At 37.0% G+C, this 25,564-nt stretch overlaps 2 protein-coding genes across 7 annotated transcripts in view; both read right to left on the reverse strand.

Annotated features, from left to right (window-relative positions):
* pxna (paxillin a) overlaps window positions 1-19,455 on the reverse strand; it is a 43,062-nt gene extending 23,607 nt beyond the window's left edge. For 3 of the 6 annotated variants that reach the window (XM_077241803.1, XM_077241802.1, XM_077241801.1), the window contains exon 1: window positions 19,289-19,455. In XM_077241803.1, the coding sequence (XP_077097918.1) occupies window positions 19,289-19,301 (13 nt within the window). In that variant the 5' untranslated portion in view covers window positions 19,302-19,455. Of the gene's footprint in view, window positions 1-5,482; window positions 6,330-19,288 lie in introns of those variants that run through there. The other 3 variants (XM_077241808.1, XM_077241807.1, XM_077241800.1) reach the window with 3 other exon arrangements.
* Window positions 19,456-24,019: 4,564 nt separating this feature from the next.
* The window catches only part of crybb3 (crystallin, beta B3), a 7,067-nt gene continuing 5,522 nt past the window's right edge, over window positions 24,020-25,564 (reverse strand). Inside the window, exon 5 of the mRNA XM_077240560.1 lies at window positions 24,020-24,430. Within this exon, the coding sequence (XP_077096675.1) occupies window positions 24,169-24,430 (262 nt within the window). The 3' untranslated portion in view covers window positions 24,020-24,168. The remainder of the gene's footprint in view (window positions 24,431-25,564) is intronic.

The following is a 25,564-nucleotide window of genomic DNA, read 5'->3' on the forward strand; positions in this document are numbered from 1 at the left end:
AGCATGTATCACTAGCACACCTAACTACCTAATATTAGCTACCTAACCCTTAGCATAACTAACGTTACACTGCCTTAGCTATGACAGTGTAACTTTGGTGTCGACTGGTATAATGTTACTGTTAGTGAGCCAGGGTTGAGACGATAAATAAGCAATAGGCCTATCTGCAGTTGAAAGCTGTTTTGTTTAATTTCCCCAAATCTAACTTTAGGTTAAAAAGTTTAGGGGATCTATTTTTATACCTAGCTTTACCCTCTGCCTAAACTTTGTTCCTATGTTCACCGTGAACTCTACCTGCTACGTTTTTTCACGTTTGGTTTGTTGTTATATGCTCTACATATGTTTACCTATATTTTATGTTGTATCTGCAGTGTTGTGCCTGAACGCTTTCATTGAACTCGTTCATATTTTGGGCGAACGTGAACTGAACGTACTGTATTACTGACTGATGAACGTTAAGGCTGATTTATACTTCTGCGTCGGACCTACGCCGGAGCCTCTACGCTGTAGACTACGCTTTGGTTTTAATTTATACTTCTGCGTCGTTGTCCGCGTTAACGCATGCAGAGGGAGCATGTGAAACCCGAGGAAGCGGTTTGAGCAGACCAATCACAGCGCTTGCGTCCACGTAGAATTGACGCGTTGTTACATTTAGGGTACAGTCAGGGTACGCCGAAGGGTACGCGTGCTACGCGCAGCCTACGTCGTAGCTACGGCGTAAGTTCGACGCAGAAGTATAAATTGGGCTTTATTGTGAACGCGTTCATTCTGGTGTCTGTGAACGCACGCGCTCTCAGTTTAACTTCGTTCAATAGGGTGCCAGATTTCTATAGCCTTCCAGGCGAAAACCCGGATAAAACACACGTAAACAGGCCTTAATATGTAGCGAAAAAACACCCAATCTGGCAACACAAGCCACCAGTGTCGCACCGCGGCCGCCGCATGCGTCATAAAAACAAAAAGCAGCATGTAGTCGACAAAGCAGCGGCGAGGCATCGTATCGTAAGATCAGTTTTAAGACAAGGTCGGTGAAGATGGGAAAAATCTTACATTTCTGTGCAAACTTTGCCCGCCGATAAAATAACCGCTGTCTGTGGTTGTATATGGGTTGTGGCAATAATTTAAAAAAAAATAGCTCGCAGCAACATATGGAAAAAAATAAAAATGAACTAGTTCCTTTTTTGGAACCGTGAACTTAGTTCAAAATTGTGAAGTATGAACTATGAACTGAACTAGTTGTTTTTTTTGTGATTTGTGAACTGAACTTTGAACTAGTTCATGTAGAAAGTGAACTTTCCCAACACTGTGTATCTGTATGTGTTATACAATATATGTTGTGTTTGTGTGTTATATTATCTTGTGTCTGCAATGCAGTTGTGAGAAGGTGTTTGAGTGCATGTTACTCAGTTTATCTGTAAATAATCTTATGTTATGAATCTTACAAATTCACCTTCATCACAGTGTAACTGATAGTAATGGCAAACGTGTATCAATTAAGCTATTTATAGCTTTGCCTTATATTTAGTTTGATTCCGTTACGAGCTAGTAAAATATTTTAAACTTTACCAGTATCGATGTGCGAGCTTGATAGTGAGTACTAACAGCCATGTTAATTGTTTAAATTCATTCTGATAAAGTTAGTTATTTTATTACTTGTGATTCGGACATGATGTCACTACATGCACTGCGCTCCTCTCTGCTCGGCGCTGGTAAACGCGTCCGACTCTTCCAGCTGAGCGAACGGACGGGATCGCGCGTTCATGCGTTTTGGGGGCGTGGCTTTGGAAGGAGCCGATAAGGGAGGGGTGGGAGTTAATGGAATAATGAGCTGTGTTTATTACAGTCCTGAGAGGACTACAGACACTCGATTTTTATAATTTCTTTTCCAGAGTACTTACATTTTAATTATGCATTGATATATAAAGACAGTTTAAACAAATTTGGAAAAAGAGTATTTTGGGGGATTTCTACCTACCCTGCCTTTAATTGGTCGAAACGTTCTGGTTCGACTAAAATTCTGATGGTCGACTTTTTGCGCGTTAATTTCATCAGTTTTGCCGCGCTCATTTCATCAGGGGGAAAGCACTAACTGCTAATGGGGGTGTTTTCAGAGTACCCCTGTTTCACAGGTAACAGACTGTCTTCAGAACACCCCCTTGTTTTCACTTTTTTTTGGATTAGCCCAACCCACTGGAGAAGAGAGACAGATAAGTAGGCTATAGAAGGTTTGATGCTGAATATTATTTATTTAATTGTGAGAGCGTTTAATAGTCAGTCTTCTTCTAACATGTCAACAACAAAGACATCAACAGTGTGGCAGCATTTTGTTAAAATTGATAACGGGAAAAAGGTCGAATGCAAAGTTTGCAAGCAACAGTTTGCCTTCCACAGCTCGACGACAAACATGACATATCATCTAAAAGCGGTAAGCTAACTTGTCTGTGTTAGGTTACCCTGTCTGTTTTAAGCTATTGTGAACATATCGGAATCGGCGTATCAGTTATGTCCTTTATTTCGTTTCTGCTCTTGATCTGGTTTGTTTAATAAATATTCATTTTTAATTAAAGTGGACGTGCCTTTTGTGTTTATTAAGAGTAAAAGCTTTAAGTTAATAGTCTATTCGTGTCTCAGCCTGAAATGATGAACTGAATGACAGTTATAACTTATTATTATAATAACACTTGACAAAAATAATTGTCTAAATTATGTTCTATATTCCTCAACAGTTCTTGTGATATCACTAGTTGACAACATAGTACTATTTTCAGAAATCATAGGCTCTGATATTGCGCAGGTGCACGTGATGCAACGCTGTCAGAGCCGACAGACTCGTGTGTCAGACTCATTTCAGTGCAAAATAATTAGGTCAAAAATGATTTAATATACTGCAAATAGCCTTTTAATTAATTTTAATTTAACTTTTTTTTTTCTAACGTAATTTTTTTGTCGATTTTTAGTTGAAAATTTCAGGACTTCAGTCGACCAAGATTTTCTTTGGTTGAGTACAGCCGTACTTATCATACTCATTTGCTACTCATTTGCTACATTAGCTAGCTAGCCATGTTTCATACCTTGTCAGTGGAGTGGAAGCTAATGTGTGCGCGCATCTTACACCGTGTCTGAAGAGACCTCATTACTGATGTGTTGGCTGGTGTCACCACAGTGACCTGGGTCGCCAGTAGCAAAAATGGAGTGCGCTCTGCTGGTCAAACTACGTAGTTACAAAATTTACAAGCATTTTATCCGCGTTATATGTTCTGTAAAAAAAAAAAAAAGAGTTCATATCGGCGTCATATACGCCGATACTGATATCAGTCTCATATAGTCAGATAATATCGGCAGACCGATACAACGGTCGGCTCTAATCTAAATGAAAATAAACACACTGCATGGACACTGCAGTGAACATGGAGCAAATAAACTTCCCCAATAAGATGCTGAGATGTGCAAAACTATATATTCTATATGGTAAGAATGCCAAAATATATTACCCAAGCATGCTAACATCCACTCTGAATCTATATTCGTCCACTTTAAATCACTGCTACTAAAATATTAATGCCAATACAAAAAGAGGAAACCTTGATAGTCAACCACACTTGGAGGTTGGGTTGTAAACATTTGTAATTACTGCACTGTATATACGGTATATATGTTTTTGGTAAATTAGCTGTCTGCTGCCAAATTGGGCCACATTTTCCTGCTGTACATGATTAACAAATCACATCTCTAAATGTGCAACTGTGGAAGTTAAGAAAAAAGGAAACAACTGCATTTATGCTTCCTTTTTTCATACTGCTGTACTTGATGCACTAATCAACTAATCAAACATTGAAAATGCTAAATCGGAATATACTGATCAAGATTTTCCATGGCCGAATTTGACTGCCAATTTGTTTTTACAATAAAATGGGCCGATTCCGATACCTTTTGCCAATTCTTTTTCCTCGCCATTGTTTCAAAGGATGTGTTTACAGAGAGACGTTGTTTTATTTCCCAACAAACGACACTTTGGGATAGGGATGGGACGGTATGAAAATTTCATATCACGATTATAGTGACTGAAATTATCGTGATTATCAATATTATCACGGTTTTGTTAAAAAAAATATGAAAGTGTTAAAAAAGAACTGAGGCTCACACTGGAAACATTTCAACAAGTTTTATAAATGAGAATCAACAAACAAATAAAACAAGCAGCTCTATGCACTTTTTAAAGTAAGATTCTATTCTGTGGCATTTCCTTCCTTATAATGACCGTCGTCAATAGCAACATATTATAACACAGCGCACATCCATGTATCACAACGGACGGGCGCTCTCATTTCATTCAAATAACGTTACAACTTGTCATCTTGCGTCTCTGTTTTTGATTGTATTGGAAATGAAATCAGAGTTGATTTATTGTTTACAGAATTTGATAATATTGTTGTGATCATCTTGTCTGGACGAGTTTTGTACGGTGTACAAAATGGATTTAACAGGTAAGAATAGAGACATTAATCTCTATTCAATATGTCCCCGTAATTATGTGGTAAGAAAAAAATCGGTGTTATAAGTGTACAAAGAATATACATTATTATCTCCTAAATGTCACTCTTAATATTCTTGTTTGAACTTGTTCGTTCGTCTTTGGCTCAAAGCCACTTGCTACGAACTTTTCTTCACGGAAGCTTCAAGTTTATTTCAAGTGAGTGAGATAAAATATTTCAACTCAAAACAACATTTTGTGCCCAATTATTTCCCAGAAGTAGTTTTAGTATTGAGATCAAAGTTAACTTGCCTTGCGTTCGCTACAACAGTGGATGATGGTCACACAGGACGGCTCGGCAGATTTGAAGTGTTTCCTCTTTTGCAGCAACTTTTTTTATGCATGTTCTGCAGACAGAGTGACCATCCTCGATTAAGTTTCCCTCAGGATTTTTGTAAATGCCAAAATTTGACCACACTTCAGATTTGGTTCTCTTAAAAGGCTGAAAAATCTCCCAAACACAGTCACTGCCTTCCGCCATTACTTCTCAAAAAAAAAAAAAAAACCATCATTGCGCGCCTGCGTCAGACTGTTGCTGGCTGGTCAGGATTTATAGTGAGTTATTAAAATCGCGATAATCAAACACGGTTTTAATGATAATTGAATTTTAAACGATATTACTAACCGTCAGTACATTTTATCGTGGTTTATAGTGAAACCGGGAATCGTCCCATCCCTACTTTGGGAAATGATTGTGATGCAGTTTGTGTGCAAGTTCTTAACAGAGATCAAGAACTGATCCCTAATGATTGTTGTGACATGTCTGAAAGCTAAAAGAAACCTCAGGTCATATAATCATCGTATTTTCACAATCAATCTGAATAGTGAGGTACTTGTGCCCATCTTCATCGCAGATAAGCAAAAACTCAAGATCAAACAGACTGATCAAGCAACATGTAGGTTTTTGGGAAATAAATATGCACGTGTCAAGACAGTAAGAGCCAATCCTACCTCTCTCTGCCACCCAATCTGGATCTGGGATCATGTAAGTCCCATCTGAATCAGACATGCTGGTCGATTGAACAACAGAACCTGACATTGACTCTCCATCATGCGCTCCTTCAGTCTCCAGAGCTGTGTGTGTCTCTGACGCCTCCACCAGAGCTGAATCTGGGGCTGAATGTGGGTCACGAGCAGATCCTAATGATGGAGCCACTGAATCCATCTCTACAGTTGAAACTGAAACCGATTCAGTAGCTAAATCAGAAATAGTCTCCTTTTCTAACATATCTTCAATGGTATCTGCCACAGAAGCCGAAACGGGGACGAAATCATCAACCACGGTTAAATCTGGTGATGTCTTCTCTGCCGAAGTTGATATATTGGTGTCAGGCACCTCAGACTCTTGGGACTCTCCCGCTTCTGGTGTGAAATCCTGCATGTCGAATTCCAATAAAACCTTGTCAAACTCCTCAACAGCAAATGCTGATGCAGTTTCTTCGTCCATCGGGGGAACAACAAAAGGAACCGCACCCGAAGGAATCGGGCACAGGATCCGGAAAAGTCTGGACTCAAGAGTGGGATAAAGTAAGGAAGGGTCGTTCCCATTCCAAAGCATTCAAAACATTCCACAGGGCTCGATTATGTATACAGCCGGCAGTTCGCTAGATAACGGTCTCTCAAGGGGGATTTGCTTACGTAAGCTATAGACACTACACAAACCCATATATGACCATGTTTTAGGGTCTACAAAAACATATTACGGGGCTAAACAATCCAAGACGTTGTCTTGAAAGAATGTTATTCCGAATATCCCTAGAAAGCCCTGCAAGATCGAGCACAGAACCTTCATTCCTTTGAAAGACTATACAGGATGCCACTTATTTAAACATCGTTTATCTCTGACAACTCATCGGACAATCTCTGGTCAGCTTCAAAAGGGGTACAGAATAAAGTCATATTATTCTCATTAACTCATTTTAATGAGCGTAAAAATAAAGTCAATCAGCTCGAACTGTCCCCCCACAGTATCCTATTCCCTTCTCAATGCATGCTTAAAGTCCACATGAAACAGAAGTTGTGATAGTCTTTTTTTCTTTTCTTTTTTTTTTTGTTGGTTTTGTTCATGGAGAATTGATTGGATGGTTGTGGTTAGCTATTGTTTACCCAGCCCTCGCACCATTAAACACATAAGAGAAGATATGAGATGATGCTGCAAGAGGGAAGAGAAGTTATACTGATTGAAGTTTACGAGGATGCATGAATTAAAAAAAATAATAATAATGATGTGCACTAGGGTTGGGCGGTATTTCGGTAATATCGTATACCGCGGGGTCTTAAAATAGCAACGGTATCAGTTTCAATACCGTCATTACCGGCACTTATATATAATAAATAAATATAATTTATTCAATGCCTAAAAATGCTTATGTAGTTGTCATCAAGTGACAGTGTGGAGGAGAGAGAGAGAGAGAGGGAAGGGAGAGGCGGTAAATACTGACGAGGCAATTTGTAAATGTTGCAATAAAAAAGGTGAGAGATGGAAACACCTAACCTAATGTCGCACCTCCGAAACAACCACCCACTCACTGCTGCGAGGATGCATTTTGCCCCGAGTTCATTAAATAAGCGCATTCGTTTATATTTGTTAAAATATTATAATGTTATTTTTTTTACGTTGATAATGAAAACTGAACAGCACTAGTAAGATGGGATGCATCGGGAGTCAGACATTGACCACTTAATTAAGTTTCATTTTGTAAAAGGCCTTTCTTTTAAAGTGAATTTCGTTTTGTATAAATTGTATCCTAATTTAATTTTTTTTTTTTTATCAACCAATAATAAATAAGAATCAAATATAGCAGACAACATAATCATGACATGATCGTGCGCTGGTGCGCCGCGGTCACTTGCATTGAAAGCTCATCATAGATTAACCGAAACTCAGTGTATGTCTCACAGACCTGACAGATATCTAAATAAAGCTTGAAATTTTATTAAACGAAACAATTCAAAACGAAAAGAAATAGGCCCCTCGCTGATTATTTAATCCATGATGTGCATTTCTCTCTATGCGCGTTCTATACGGAAATGGCGATCATCAAATTAAAAGAAACTATTCCAAACGAAAAGAAATCGGCTAGCCTACTCTCTGATTATTTAATCCATGATGTGCATTTCTCTCTATCGTTCACTATGGAGATGGCGATTCATCAATTTCTTTAAACGAAACAATTCAAAAGGAAAAGAAATATAGGCAGCATACTCTCTGATTAATCCATGATGTGCATTTCTCTCTGTAGGCGCGTTCACTACGCAGATATCAATCGTCAATTTCTTTAAACGAAACAATTCAAAACAAAAAAAAAAGGCTAGCCTATACCTTCTGATTATGCAATCCATGATTTGCATTTCTCTCTATATATGCGCGTTCACTAGGAGATGGCGATCGTCAACTTAGTCTTTGCAGCACTGACAGAAAAGTTGTATTAATAAAAATCAATGGACGCGTGTCACCGGATTTACAAATGCCCTTCTTTCTTGTTGCTTGTTAATTTAATTTAAATGAATTAATAAAATGAATACAATTGTCATGATTAAAATAATTAAATATTATTAATTGTCCCATTTTTGCTCATTTATAAATAGTATTTATATCTACCACCCCTTCAGCACCTGGGTTAAACAATTATTTGGCGCCACTATATTATAACGGCCCACGTATTAAAAATAGTCTAGTCTAAATAGGGCTACGGCTCATATTACATTTAATGCCATCAGCCGGGATCAGACACAACGTGCACGGGTTGGCCTTGATTTTTTTTGTGTGTTTTTTATGCCCGATCTGGTATTCAGTTTCTGAACGGTGTAGACACAAGCCAACAGTTTGGTGACGCTGTCTGAGCCTTATGTCATAATTTTTAATTAGTCACGGTAATACCGTATACCCCGGTAAAATAGGGAGGAGGTTTGACGGTATCAAAATTTGGATACCGCCCAAGCCTAATGTGCACAGATAAATCGTTCCTAATAAACATCAATATTTTATGGCATGTAATCTTGTTCTAGCTCATCAAAAAAGTGTTTCTTTACCTGTTAGCTCTATGTGAACTTTGCGAAGTGAGCTTGTTACCTGTTAGCTCTATGTGAACTTTGCGAAGTGAGCTTGTTAACTGAAGACATTTTTAATTTGATGATTTCTAGCTTTGGCAATATGATATAGGGCTGGTTGGTTTGATGACATATATGGCTGCATGATTAATAAAAATAATTCCGAAATTGAAATATGGCTTAGGGCGATTATCAAATAGCAAAGGCTGCGATTTAATTAAATGAATATATGTGCTAGGCCTACGTGATTCTAAGTGAAGAATGGCACTGTGTTCTTACATGTGAGCAGCTTATGATCTGCCGGGTTTACAGAGTTTCGAGACCACAGTTGTTATATAAAACTTTGGAACACAACACGCACCAACCAACCATCCTCCCAAACTTGTAATGAGAAGCCTTTAACAACAAAAGAGAAGCTTATCACTACATAAGGTTTTGGTAATATTGCCCACCCCTAACTTGATGCAATTGAAAAGCCATGAAATAAATAACATTAAATATTTTCATGATTAAGAACCAAATAAATACACTGTAAAGCGATTTTCTATCATTCATATATTTTAGCTTGCTACACTGGAAGTATACAGCCAATGCAAACATAACTGTAGCATAACTTAACGCTGACACAACCTCCTCTGGCACAAACATCTATAAACAGTGAACAGCTCTTGTTTAATGTTTAAAACATTAAATCTAGAGGTGTAACGGTTCCCTGTAAAAATAATTTAAAAAAAACATTAAAAAAAAATTCAAACCGTACTATTGTACTGTTTACATGTTGCTATCTGTGTTTAAACTAAACTCATTTAGGCCTTGCCAATTTAAACATTCAAGAGCAAGAACACGCGAAAGAGAACTTGTGCACACGTTGTGAGAAGATTTGTGTACTCATCCGAAAGCACACACACAGAAAGCTGCGCCTAACACAGCGTGCAAATATTGAGTTCTCTTTCAAGTCTTGCGCTTGAATGGGCAAATTCACACAAAAAATATGCCAACATGCCTGTCTTGCAGAGTATCCTATAGCAAACATAGCAGGTTATTGCTTAAGTGAACATAAACAGTCGAGAAAGAACGCATGCGTTCAGTATCAGTGTACTGGATCCGTGCATTATTAAAGTGACAACAGCCTAATATTCCTGCTGTCTGTATGCGTTTTTAATGTTAATCAAACAACAAAAGACAAGGAAATCAATCACTGCTCTTGACTGAATAGCTTTTATAGCTTTAAAAAATATTAATCTTTATTTAATTTATACAGTGAAGATTATATGCAATTTTGTTTTACATTTGATTATTTTATTCAATTTCTGTTCCTGAAAACTACTGTTACTTTAGATACCTAAATAACCTGGTAAGCACTCTTTATTTTATTTATATCTTTGCTCTATTGTATTTATTTGTGCTGTTGCTTGTAGCTTGATTATTTGTTCTTATGTTCTTGATTTAACAGTAGTCCTTTTCCCCCTGAATATAGCTCATGTAGAACCATACCGAAACACCCCTAATGAACCGTTAAGCCCCTAATTCAAACATTGATAGGAAAGAGCTTGTACACAATTCAACGACTAGGATGATTAGTGGAAAGCAGTGATTACATATCATAAAAAATGCTGAATAATAGAATGCATTTCATAACACATTATTTCACCATGCACCACATTTATATGCTGTAGGTCAGTAAATCCTTTGCAGTCTAATTCTGAGATGTCTGTTATAACGGGAATAAACAAAGCTGGAAATATGAGTCTAGGGTGCCAAGACTTTGCCTTAAAGGTTCATTATTAATGCCCATTTCATAATTCATCATCTCCACTCTCACATGTTTACTTATACGCCCCCATCTGGTCAATGAGTGGAAGTGCAGATAACACTTTCTTCGCATAAACAGACAATAATAAAACTCGAGCTGAGAAACAAGTCTCCAATGACTCAAACTATTTACTTCAGTCTTACTTGCAGAAAACTCAATCTACATAGAGAGGTCAAACCTGACAGATAAAGTGTCTAAATTTGGCCACTTGGCATCTTGACTCATTTATGACAGTAAAATATAAAGTTCTCAACCCCAAAGTTCTGACCTTCAGAGATTTGAGACCAACGGGGTGGTCAGCCAAGGAGGGAGACCCAAGACCCCTGACCTAAAATAAGAAGCCTTCAGTCCTAAACCTGCCACAGAGAGACGATGAAATACATCCCACGCTGTAAAACCTGATAGATCCGAGGGAGTAAAGCATTAATAACCCTGAATTCTTGAGCGTTTGGTTATTGACATGTTACACATTGATGTCAACCCAGCAAGAATGAGGGAGAGTATTGCATTAAGGAAATGACACAATCTGATTTTCTCCAACAGAGAGTAGAGAGGCGATAAAGTGACAGTTTGCACAACTACAGATATCTAGCACAATGTCTAAGCTGCTTATATCAAAATATTATGCTTCTATTCACAAAGGATGTATTATGTTGATTAATATTATAAGATATTAACTATATGAATCATATGAATTACTGCAGATAACTGCTCCAGTAATCAATTAAATTATCATTTTTAATTATTGTAAATTTGTACTAATATATATATACACAATAATTTAAATAAAACAGCAATCATTTATCAATGCATTGAGAGTAAAAAATATTTCTCAAGATTACCAAAACGACAATGTACTGCTCCACTTATAATATGCGACAGTTTAAATAAGCAACCATTCAACAAAGGCCTGTTAATTACTTTAAAATCTGCAAAAAAAAAGATTGTGTAGATTGAGCTCTATATTTAAGTCTGTCTTTTTAATTATAATTTTGTCAGAGTGATGCCATGTGGGACCAATTATCATCTCTGAGTGAAACACACAAATAGAAAGAGAGAGTGAGAGTCCAGTTTCATTTTCAAAATTGCTATTTATACCTGCGGACCATCTCATTAACAACCCAAGAATTAATTTAAAATGATAGCCTTCTCATGAGGAGAATCTGCTATAGTCTACAATACATGGGTGTAACGCGGTCAAAAGATCTTGAAATTAACCATAAGCCAATGATAAAGCAATGCAGCTGATGACAGAGCTGAAGCACAAATGATCCATCTTGAACATCGCCATACAATAACAGCTATTCGGACTTATCTCAAAAACATGACTAAGGTATTACTAGTGATTTTGACTCTTTAATGTGAACATGGAAAGGTATTCAGGCTATTTTGATTCCAAAAGGAAAAATATAATAATTAAAAAAATAATAAAAAGCCTAAAAAATAGGAAACATAAATAAAATAGGAAATGAACCGAGTGAAGTTCTCTTTAGATGGGAAGTCAAAGCACACACATAGTAGTAATTGTTCCAGCTGCCATCTACAGGTGTATCCGAGTGAACACAAGAGCACACGCCCAAACTATCTCAATCGAAACTGCCTGAAACATACGGGTCCATGGGACAAACTGAAAGCACTTAGAAGTGGTTAGGCACATGCAACCTTTTTTAACCTACCCAATCTTGGTCATCACGATATGCCTGGGATTCAAGGCCTATTCCAACAGAGAAGACAAGATGCATGCAGGCATCATCCAGACACGTGACCTGAGAGTTATTGTACTTTCAATAAAAAAGCACAAGATAAATGTGCAAGTCTGTACTTAACATTCCTGCATCCAGCAGTTCTCCCATGATATCTCTCAACCTCCCAATCCCTCCATCTCCCTATCTGATGGGCAGAAAGGTGTGCTGGGAATTCCTCAAATGCTTCGGCCTGTTTAAACTCGAGCAAATCGTCTCTGAACGTCCTTCCAAATGCATCACTTAGATTCAGACTGAGAAAATGCCAGGCTAATTCTGGGCCTAAAGAGTTCACGGAGTCGTCTAGAGATTATCCTTACAGTAGGACTTGTCAGAGGCATGTTATATTTATCTAACTAGGTTACGAGATATCCAACCTTTGCATGTCAGTTATGCTGTAATTTTACTTCGGATGATGAGATTCATTTAAAAAGACCTTTAATCTTCCTTTCTTTTTAAGCAATTTAAATGACGAATGACTAACAGAAATGTGGTCACTTGGTCTGCTGGAAAAAAAACTACTGGAAAAAACATTTGTTCACCAAAGAAAGCATTTCCAACTACATTCTGCACAAACCAAATCATATTATTGCCACAAAATAATATGCATGTATCTACACAATACAATTTATTGATCACTATACAAAATAAATGTAATATTTCAGGAAGATGAATTGACAACCAGTGTGCGTGGCATTAGATAGATGTCATTCATGGGTTCATCTCCCCCAAAATTATAAAGATTGAGCCTCTCAGGCACCATCATAGCGGATTTCATCCGCTCGGATCCGTCAATCACTTTCCAGCTCAACCAATAGCGAGAGTTTGGGGCGTGGATACTTCAGTTGCAGAAGTGCAAGCCAAAACTCACTGCTTTAGAGATGAAACAGGTCATGAACACGTCAAAGCAAACAAGGAATTGTGATGAAACGCTACAATGGACACTTCAATACCATACAGCATCATCATGCACCCGCTCAGAAAGACAAATGTACCCATTTATAATGTTTACTTTGTGTTTAGTGTAGACAGACACAAACAGTTGTTGTGTGTCATGTCAAAAAATGCAGATACGTTGGATGGGTTTGTTATAAGCGAGATGCTCAGGATAGTTCTTTATCCTGCTCAGTTGCTTACTCATGACACATGCAGCTAAAAGTATTCCTAATATGTTGGACCGTTTACTGCCTTCACAAGCACCCGTTGGAGCCGTGTTAGTGATGTTTGAGTTGGGGGAGGCGTAATGTGCGAAAGAGGCATTTGCAAGGTTGTTTCAAAACATGCTTCATTTTTGTAATTCTGCTAGGTGCCACTAGTGTCGCAGGAACTAAATACTTCACCTTTAAGGAATAAAATAAATATATATAACATTAAATAATGTCAAAGTCCTTATCATTTTTACTTTGCAATAATGAATGCATAAAAATAAATATTAATTGTGCTATTAATACTAATGGTTTAGTTTTTTATCTCAAACACAAAACCTATTGTTTATCATAACAGCATACTATGTGGGATCTTCAAGAAAGATAAGATAAGCTTTCAGCCGTGAGAAACATGTGGCCTATGTGTTTGTATATGTTGTGACTGTATCTGCCCTGCAATTATAAGTGATAAGTGTACTTTTTACAAGAAAATACAATTTAAGTCTTTCTACTTCAAATTTCAATTTTAATTCAATGTCTTACTTCTGGTTTCTTTGTAATTATTTGTGAAATTTATACTAGCAATTTCTGATTGAAAATTACTTCTATGGCAAATCTATTTTACTGTTCAAAGACACAGGCCTTTTATTCTTGCTTTTTCTCACCATAATACATGAAAAAACATCACAGTTTGTATTTACATTTCATCATAAAGCGTGTGTGTGTGTGTGTGTGTGTGTGTGTGTGTGTGTGTGTGTGTGTGTGTGTGTTTTGAGGTTGGAGTGTTTCACCATTCACTCAGCACTCTGTGTTTACACATCACAACCAAACGCTCTTTCCCAGAAAAGGAACCGTTGCGAGAGCATTTCCATTGTGACTAAGAATCACCAAGGGAAGTTCATACCGTCATTTTTACTCATCCAGACAGACGAGTGTTTTACTTTAAAACGATAGTTATTTACATAATAAAAATTATTCACATAATATAACAAAAACAAATGGTGCTTTATATATACACGGTCGGCCACAAGTCAAAAAGTACAAATGACAAAAATGTCACATAGCTTTGTGAGAGGAACATTTAAATTTAAATGGTTACTTCAACCACAAATGAAACTTCTCTCATCAATTATTCACCCTCATGTCGTTCCAAATCTATTAGACTTTCATTAATTTTCAAAAAACAAATAAAGATATACTGAAAGTATATTTAACCAAAACTCGTTCATAATGCTACATAAAATATATCCATATGAAAAAACTAAAGAATTCTGACCTGTCTAATTGACAGGTTTTGGTTCTTACAGAAGCTCAAACGTGCTGCAAAACACAAGAATAAACCTCATTGGTTTCTTACAGAAGCTCAAACGTGCTGCATAACACGAGAATGAACCTCATTGGTTCTTGCTGAAGCTCAAACGTGCTGCGTAACACGAGAATGAACCTCATTGGTTCTTGCAGAAGCTCAAACGTGCTGCGTAACACGAGAATGGACCTTATTGGTTCTTACAGAAGCTCAAAGGTGCTGCGTAACACGAGAATGAACCTCATTGGTTCTTGCTGAAGCTCAAACATTCTGCGTAACACGAGAATGAACCTCATTGGTTCTTGCTGAAGCTCAAACATTCTGCGTAACACGAGAATGAACCTCATTGGTTCTTGCAGAAGCTCAAACGTGCTGCGTAACACGAGAATGAACCTCATTGGTTCTTGCAGAAGCTCAAACGTGCTGCATAAAACGTGAATGAACCTCATTGGTTCTTGCTGAAGCTCAAACGTGCTGCGTAACACGAGAATGAACCTCATTGGTTTCTTACAGAAGCTCAAACGTGCTGCGTAACACGAGAATAAACCTCATTGGTTTCTTACAGAAGCTCAAACGTGCTGCGTAACACAAGAATGAACCTCATTGGTTCTTGCTGAAGCTCAAACGTGCTGCGTAATACGAGAACGAACATCATTGGTTCTTGCAGAAGCTCAAACGTGCTGCGTAACACGAGAACGAACATCATTGGTTCTTGCAGAAGCTCAATCGTGCTGCGTAACACGAGAATGAACCTCATTGGTTCTTGCTGAAGCTCAAACGTGCTGCGTAACATGAGAACGAACCTCATTGGTTCTTGCAGAAGCTCAAACGTGCTGCGTAACACGTGAATGAACCTCATTGGTTCTTGCAGAAGCTCAAACGTGCTGCGTAACACGTGAATGAACCTCATTGGTTCTTGCAGAAGCTCAAACGTGCTGCGTAACACGAGAATGAACCTCATTGGTTCTTGCTGAAGCTCAAACGTGCTGCGTAACACGAGAATGAACCTCATTGGTTCTTGCAGAAGCTCAAACGTGCTGCGTAACATGAGAATGGTTATCATGTTTGAGCTTCTGTATACCAAAATTGATTGTTATATGTGAATATGTGGAGGGACTGAACAAAAATCTCTCAGATTAATATAAAAAATCTTCAGTTGTTTTCTAAATATGAACAAAAGTCTTATGGTTTTGGTGAGGGGGAGTAATTATTGACAAGATTTTCATTTTTGAGTGAACTATCTATGTTCAGTGAAAACCTTAAAGTTATTTCAGAACACCTGAGATATCATGTAAGAGTTGTATGGACTATTTTTATGTTACTTTTATGTATTTTTGTCCTATTCAGAGTCTGACAGTACAAAAATAACCATGTACTTTCATCATATTGAAACAAGATGTTCATACATTCTGCTAGACAAAACTTCTCATGTTGTGTTTCACAAAAGGAAGAAAACAATACAAGTTTGGAACAACATAACCGAGTAAATGAGGAACTTTAATTTTTGGGTGAGCTTTTCCTTTAACTCAGATATCAGACCATCAGACCACAGTGTTGCATTTTAATGCAAGCACCAAACACATGGTATGTGTTTTCACATATGTGCTTTTGCAACATAACCACAATTTCACACGTTACACATCAGAATAGTGCAGCAAATGCCTGCAAACTCACAAGATGGTTTAGGTCAGAATAAAGCTGAATTACACACAAGCCTTTCTGTTTCTCAGTGGATAATTGAGCTAAACGTCATCTTGCGCACACATGGCGCAATGTTCACCAGGTTAAACGTCGCAGACCTTGATCATACAGACATACATCATCATCAAGCTTGGACTTATTGACAGATCGCTCTTAAACCCGGGTGACTGGACGATTACAAATTCAGTGTACGAGAACAGAACACATTCAACGGTTACTATACTGTGTTATAATTCATGACAGGGCTGGGAAATGTATTCAACATATTGGTGAGATTTTCTTATGTTTTTGATAAGAAGTCTCTTCTGCTCACCAAGGCTGTATTTATTTGACCAAAAATACAGTAAAGTAATATTGTGATTAGAATTTATGGTGTTTTCTATTTGAATGTATTTCGTGTGTAATTTATTCCTGTGATCAAAGCTGAATTTTCAGCATCATTACTCCAGTCTTCAGTGTCACATGATCCTTCAGAAATCGTTCTAATATGATGATTTGATTCTCAAGAAACATTTCTGATTATTATCAATGTTGAAAACAGTTGTCCTGCTTCATATTTTTGTGGAAACCATGATGGATTTTATTCAGGATACTTGATGAATAGAAAGTTCAAAAGAACAGCATTTATTTTAAATACCAATCTTATTCAGTTATAAATTTCATCTCAATATTATTTTGATGTCAATATTTTTTTAAATGCCAAAATATGCATAAATTACGTATGTGTTTGTTTGAGTAGGATACATTTAAGAAAACATGCGCATAAACTATGATGGAAACACATTTACTATTGATGTGCATCAAAAAAAATCAGGTGACTGCGCAATGGGACGGCATAACTGGACTAACCAGTGGACCGATCTTTTAGCGTAACGATTTTGTTCTCTTCAGCTCACTGGATGGAAACGCTGCTTTATTCGCAAATCTTTTATGCGATATTCCCATTTTGCGCAAAAGTTAAATTCGTAACTTTGGATGGAAACATACCTACAGAAGACTGGAGTAATGATGCTGAAAATCTTTGATCACAGGAATAAATTACATTTTTAAATATTTTACAATAGAAATCAATTGTTTTAAATAGTAGTAATATTTCACAATTTACTGTATTTTTGATCAAATAAATGCAGCCTTGGTGAGCAGAAGCCTTACTGATCCCAAACACACCGATTTGCTACAGTGAATCAGACTTCTCTTCTTTAAGAGACATACATGGACATATTTGTATGTTACATCAACAGTCTCAAGGCACAACACTCCATCACTGAAAAGAGCGCTGACGTACAGGTTTTTAAGGTTCAAACAGTCGTCCACGGCCCACAACGCAGGCTTACGTTTACAGGAGAATGACCCGGCAAAAAGAAGCGCTCACACCTGCGATCTCAATGTGTGTCTCGATCTACGCTTCACTGCTGAGGATAAAGCGATCACTGTTTGTGTGCCATCGACGCAGGCCTTATGAGAAGAGGTGAAAGTGCACTCAAGACAACTTGAGCATATTCACTTTCTTCATAGACACTCTTGGTGTATATACAGCGTTTTAAAGGTGATCAGCAAGTGAACAGATGTTCAGAACGGGACAGATAAGTGTGACGGACACTAAAGCGCTGTCAGGATGATACTGCCATACCACTGCTAAAAATAGATTTGTGCATTAGAAAGACTGAAGCTTTGCACAGCATCCTGAAAATATTTTAATGTTTAGAATCACATGACGATTAGCTCATGCAAGACTCTGTAGTTGCAATACGACACCTAAAGCAGTTTAGTTGCTTTAATTTTCCCATTTCAGTGCTGTTAAAGGGATAGTTCACCAAAAATTTACTCGCCCTCAAGTTGTTCGAAACTTGTAGAAGTTTCTTTCTTCTGTTGAACACAAAGATATTTTAAAGAATGTTGGTAACCAGACAGCATTGACTTCCATTGTACTTTTTTACTATCGAAGTCAATGGCTACCGTCAACTGGTTGATTACCAACATTCCTCAAAATATCTTTGTGTTCAGCAGAAGAAAGAAACTCATACAGGTTTGGAACAACATGAGGGTGAGTAAATTTCCTTTTTTGGGTGAACTATCCCTTTAATTTCTGTCCCTCGCTTGTCCCATGTTAATGTCTAAACTCTCTGAGCCAAACAAACGCTTGTTGTTCGTCGTCACAGGTTTAGGAAAATAACTTTACTAAACAGCATGTCACTCATGAAGACTCAAGAAGAACTCAACAGCCTCAAGCCACTAATGTTGAGATTAGTTAGATTAGGCAGTGCTGCTCTTTTTCTCATTGCCCTGGGCAACAAGTCAACAAGTTACAACACCAACCTGTAGTTTATGGGATCAACTGTTACAGTAAGTGAACACAGTTAATTGACAACAAAAACTAGCAGTTTTGTTGCTGATTTTAAAATATAAATGTCTTGGCAACTCATGCGTGTTTATTCCTGCATTAAAACCAATGCAATCATTAATGCAGACTATAAAGACCAACAGCAAGTTTTTGGGCAATATTTGTGAAGTTTGGAGGTCGGGTGCGAAATAACACATTGTTGTTTTGTTGACACATTGCAGAAGTTGCAAAGACAGGAACTATAAATGCAAATAAATCAGCAAAAACTATAATCTACACTTCTGCATTTAGGGACAAATATAAAGCTCAAAGTGGTATTGCACTAGCAAGGGTCTGATATTAATCACTCAATGTTGCAAGAACAGCAGCTGTAAAGAACGGATCAATCTGACTCTTGCAACAATGCAGCATCAACACAGAACACCAAACACCGAAGGATACATAAATATAACGCGTAAAAGCATCTTTAAACAGGCATCCAGGCGCGCGAGCATGTGTTTTTCAGCATGTTGCTGCAGTCAAGCATCGGCGCGCGCTGACGTTGGCAACAGCACCGCGCACCATCCGCTCCTACAGCGTCAATTCAGCGCTCTAGCGTCGCGTCAAATTTCTCCTTTCACGATTATCCGATGTAAAACGTCAAAGCAGCTCGTACTTACCTAAATCGTCCATGTTTTGATCCGGCAACGGGAGCAGGAGCCCGAGATTTACCACTCGGCTCTGTTTCGGGTCTCGTGTGCGCTCCGCGATCGCACGCGGAGAAGTTTTCAACTCAAGTGCACGAGCTGCGCGAGCCCGTGATGAGTCAAGCACACGTCGCGCCAGCTCACTGAAAGCGAGGGGTTTAGAAACGCGTCTAAAACTATATGTAAAGAAAAAATACAGAATGAACAAAAACAAGTAGGCCTAATGTTCAAAATAACACGAATAATTATAATGGGAGCAAATATTTAATAAAATAGTACAAGTATTCAAACAATACATGTAGCTAAAAAAAAAAAAATATATATATATATATATATAACATTTTCTTTATAGCTATACTGTATATATATATATATATATATATATATATATATATATATATATATTTATATATTCTCAAACAATATTCAAGCAATACAATTTCAAGAAATACATTTTAATAAAACATTATTTAATAATAATAAAAAAATATATAATATAACATTTACAAAATAACACAATTTAATAATTATACAAATAATTATAATGGGTGCTAATATTTCATGCAATAATAAAAAATATTTAAACAAATGAATAAAATAATAATATATGATAATAAAAAATATTATAACATGTTTAAATGTAAAAATATAATTTAAGAAATATTACAAATAATAATTATGGGTGTTAATATTCAAACAATAAATTGTAGTAAAACAATACATAATAATAATATAACATTATAACACAACTGAGTAATAGTACAATTTAATAATAATAAAATGCACAAAGATAGGTACTAATATACCATTTAATTAAATTTAATTAAAATTATTAAAATTATAATTAAACAATACATAAAATATATCATACAATCATACAAAAACTAATATTAAGTAGGCTACACCTAAAACAAAATGTAAAATTATCAAATAAATAAAACTTTATTTAGAGAAAGTGTACAGACTATCAAAATACTCATAAATATCTAATGCATTTAAATTTAGCATTTTTCATGACAAATTTCAGAAACACAATTTGATTAAAGTTATGCATAAATGAACAGTATCTACATTAGTTCATGGGAATCTCATGATGTTTAGCTCATCTGGACAGCTGTAATCGCCCTCAGATGAAATGTCACCCCATATTTCATGCAACACCACGTCAACTTATACTTTACATAGTGATCAAGTCATCAGAGCATTATTGCACAACAGCTTACACATGCTGTTATGGATTCTGCATTCAGAATTCCAGCCACGACAACAGATATGAAATGAATTTCAGTGGGTTTTTTTTAAATGTGAAGAAATCCTTTAATCATCATTCTGTTATGTTGGTTATGTGTTGGTGTGCTGGCCCGTAATGGGGAGCTGTTGGCTATCATTAGACACTGGGATATCCCATCAACAGCTGTGAACGGGCTGCTGAAAGCTTCAGGATCTCAGGGAATCTTCTGATTCACATGTTCATTTCCATCTCTGAAGTGAGCGGCGGTCACAGATGTGCTATTCCTGTCCTCGAAAACAGGCATTTTAATACTGAATTAAGAAACGATTTCCTACTTGTTGTATGACTGGTTTCTTTTATATATAAATTATATAATAATAATTAATTATCAAACATCGTAAGAAATAGCATATTTGTATTAATAATATAAATGCGCAGTATGTGCTGTACACAAAAAAGGTACAAAAACTGTCACTGGGACAGTACCCTTCAAAAGGGTTCTAATATGTACCATTTAGGTACTAATATGTACACTTTTGGTACCAAAATGTACCTTTGAGGGACCAATATGCACTCTTTAGGTACAAAGGTGTACCTTTTGAAAAGGTACAGCCACAGTGACAGCTTTTGTACCTTTTTTTCGGAGAGTGTACCATTTAAAAGTTTCAGATCAGTAAGATTTTTTTAAAATACTTTTATTCATGCAATACATTAATCAAAAGTGACATTTATAATGTAGCCTGAAAATAAAATGTATGATGGCACAACTTTTTTCAACATAATATATGATACTAATCATAAATGTTTCTTGAGCAGCAAATCAGCATATTATAATGATTTCTGAAGACTGAAGTAACGAGGCTGAAAATTCAGCTTTGATCACAGGAATAAATTACATTTTAAAATATATTACTATAGAAAACAGTTATTTTTAATTGCAAAAATATTTTGCAAAATTACTGTATTTTTTAAATGCAGCCTTGGTGTGCATAAGGGACTTCTTTATAAAACATAAAAAACGGTATAGTCTAGGCTATACATTGTGTGGAGTATGTAAATGTATGCATACATGAAATACCTGGATGAGCTGCTATAATTGCCAAATCCATTATCCATAATATTTAATTACATAATACTATCACGTTGATTGGAGTAGGTATTCCATAAGTAATATCAGCGAATATATTCAACATCTCTTTTCTCTGTCATTATTTAATCAGACTACCATACAATGTTATTAAAAATGCTAAATAAAAAAGTGAAAGAAAGAAAGAAAGAATGTTTTGTAGATTGACTCTCTGCTCTGCTACACATGCTCTTTTCAGGACAGCCGAAAAAACTCTCATGACATCATATTGTGTGTAACGATTTTAAATGCCAGGAAATCTCATAATTTCACAACTGATGAAGCCAACTGGAGAGTAACAAAACATTCTGAGCAACAGAGCACATCTAACTTTACAAAAAAACAACAACAAAAAACCCGTGCAATGACCTGGATAACTGTGAACCTTCTCAGAAAGATGACAAGAAACATACAATTATTAAATCTGCTTGGAGAAACGTCAAAAAAATCATTTGATTCTAAAATAGAATCATTCTCTGAAAATATGTTCCTGTTCTTCTGCTGCTTTTAGCAACTGCATGCAGTCAGTTCCACAGAAAAACTCTTCTTCCTCTTAAAACCAGCAACTGAGCCGACACATCAGGCCGGCAAGAAAGCAATTATTTAAAAACTCATTTGAATAAATGTCAAACATCCGTTCTCTTTTACACCAAGGTTTTTTTTTTCTCTTTTACACCATCTACAAACCACTTCAGAGAGAAAATAATGTTCTCAGTCATTTACAAGATAATACAGCAAAATAATAGAATAGAAAATGTGGATTTTTAATAAAATAATCAGATATTTATGTTTGGTATATATATATATATATATATATATATATATATATATATATATATATATATATATATATATATATATATATATATATATATATAACATTTAGTTTTAATAATGAATAATATCAAATAATAATAATAATGAATTAATTAAAATAATTATGTATTAAACAAAAGCTGGTTTAGTTTTTTAATATTTTAGTGAATCAGCAAAATGTTACGTTTTATCAATAATGGTCTGTTGCACAATAATGTGAGGTTCACAATACCTTGCAAAATATTTAGTTCAGTATTTACAGTGAATAAATCAGAGTCTCATCTGCCAATTTCTTACCAAAATCTGCGTGTAGGCCTAGTTTGACGAGGCGTAGAGAGGCCTAGTCTGGTTTGGTAACCTCATAGGTATGCCATGCCAATGTGGACCGGCAGTGGAAGCTTGCCAGATTTTCTTCATCATCAGCCCTGATAACAATGCCAAACCATGCCTAGTCCGGAGTTATTTCATTAGTTGTCGTTTTTGGAGGCTTCCACGCTTTGTTCTCCGTTCATATGACTCAGCTGAACTCCTGCCAAGAGCGAATGACTTACAAAGAGACAGGAAAGACATAAACATGATGAAAGGAAATGAAGAGAAATACTCACACACGCGCACCAATATGGACAATAGCTGGCCTATTCATTGATTTTAGAAATATAGACAACGTGAAGTCAACACAAAGAGCCACTCGCGACTCATTTTACCTTCATAATCAGATGTATTCATATCCTGAGACACAGAGAACAATATGTCAATGCAAGCAGTTTGATTACTGGTGTGATTACTGAACCAAGGTGATTCCACACCTGAGCTGGGAACATGGCGGGTTCACATGTACCTGGCCATGTGCCAGTTTTCTGCTAACACAGGGTCAGGGAACAGTGCATATTGGCATTATAATATCATATGTGGATAGCAATTAAAGAGACCACTCACCATTTCTCCTGTATAACAATTTCATGATAAGTCCAGAATCGGTTTGCTAACAAATCCTGCAGTATCCACGGTTTTCCGGGAAGTATAATGTCCTCCTGGCGACCGACTTTTGAACTGTCTCTGCTCAACATTTGAATTCACAATGAGCCCACATATTAATCCCACTGCGAGTATCACACAGTATGCGAATGGTGTGATGTCACTGTGATCATTACATGATCTCACAGGTTGACTGGGTCTGCAAACATTTTCATTACTTAAAAATAAAATAAATGTATACAAACTTGATAATAATAAGCAATGTTTCATGAGAAGCAAATCAGCAGAATGATTTCTGAAGGATCATGTGACACTGAAGACTGGAGTAATGATGCTGAAAATTCAGCTTCGATCACAGGAATAAAGTACACTTTAAATTACATTGAAATAGAAAATAGTTCTTTTAAACTGCAGTAATATTTCACAATACTGTTTTTATTGTAGGGTTAGGTGAGCAGAAGAGACTATTTTTCAAAAGCACTCAAAAATCTACTTTTGAGCAGTAGCGTACTATCAGTCTAGCAGAGCTAATATAAAAGCAGACACGAGCCAAAGGTCAGAGGTCAAACCATGGGGCCGAGGCCTTTATTTCCAATATTAGACACACAAGAGGCAAGGCAGTCACTTTTGCTTACGAGCTTTCTTCGCGGCCCTCTGAGCAGGAGCGGGGCAGAGGTCATCGGTGACGGGGCGGGACGCTCTCCTTCAGCTGGCGGACGGGGCAGGGGGTGCGGGTGCGGGGGCGGGATTGGGGTTAGGATTGGGAATGGGTTTGGGTTTGGGAGCCGGGTCGGGGACGGGGACGGGGACAGGGAAACAGCCCCGCTTGTGCCACTGCATGTCGCGTACACGTCGGATGGACTGCAGCTGTGGTTCTGTGGCTCCCCATTCGTTCCAGTGTTTGTAGTCACCGTGTTCAAACACGAACTGCCGGCCGCGGTAGCCAGGGTACATGTAGCCCACCCACCTGAGAAAACAGATCGCAGTGATACTTGAGTTAGACAACCAATCTGGGATCTGATCCAGTCGATGCAATGCCAGAAAAAAGGCCACTATAGCAATTAAGTAGCAAAAAGATGTCTTGAGGAAATACACTCTTAAAAAGAATGGTTCCAAAAGCAAGTTTTGCACAGTGATGGCATGAATGAACCATTTTTGGTTCCTCAAACAACCTTAAAATAACTACTTTTTTCTTTGGCTCTGTTTACACCTGGTATTGAGAAGCGTTTTGATCGATCGGATCACAAGTGGACGACACTAGATACAGGAGTAAACGGGTCTAAAACGCTTTGAGCTTGTCCACTTTTGCCGAAAAGAAGTGCAAAAAACACATTAGACCGGATTGTTGTGTGTTCAAACAGACACAAAAGACCGTCTAATCTCCGTCTACTGACCTAATGAGTAACATTATGGGAAGAGCTCTAGACAGACGGGATTTAAACTTTCTCGGATGAAGACCCAAGTTTGGTTTGAAGATGAAAAACGTATCAATCACAATGTTCTCTCACCATTCCTGATATCTAACACACACTCACAGTGTTCGGCTGGTCTTGCGGCTGTCAGAGCAGAAACGAAACCTGATGTTCTCCGTGTGTTTTTCCGTTGTCCCTGGTCGTGTTCATATGTAAATTCAAATTCAAATTATTTTGTCCATTAGATCGAAAGATCCGAAAAAAACCCCCATACATTTACCCACCATAGACCCTCCCCTCGAAGAAATCAGGACAGAAGAGACGGATTAAAACACCAAGTGTAAACGGGAATGTGTCTCCTCGTCTGCCTGTGATCCAATCGACCAAAACTTATCTTAATACCAGGCGTAAACGGCCACAGCATGAAGAACATTTTAATAATCTAAAGACACTTGACTTTTTCCACTATTAAGAACCTTTTCTGCAATGGAAAGATTCTATGAATATTAAAGGTTCTTCATGAAACCACTGACGCCGATAAAGAACATTTTTAAGAGTGTATCTAAAACTGATCAACTTTTAAATAATAAATTAATTCAAGCTATCTTGAATAAAAATGAATTGAAAGATTTCATGTAAGAATGGAGTAAGATTTTTGCTGTCTGTGGATTGTGGGGGAACTACCGGCG

This window comes from Siphateles boraxobius, unplaced genomic scaffold, assembly GCF_051911475.1.
Source record: "Siphateles boraxobius isolate OS27281-9 unplaced genomic scaffold, OSU_SipBor_1 24, whole genome shotgun sequence".
Taxonomy (NCBI): Eukaryota; Metazoa; Chordata; class Actinopteri; order Cypriniformes; family Leuciscidae; genus Siphateles; species Siphateles boraxobius.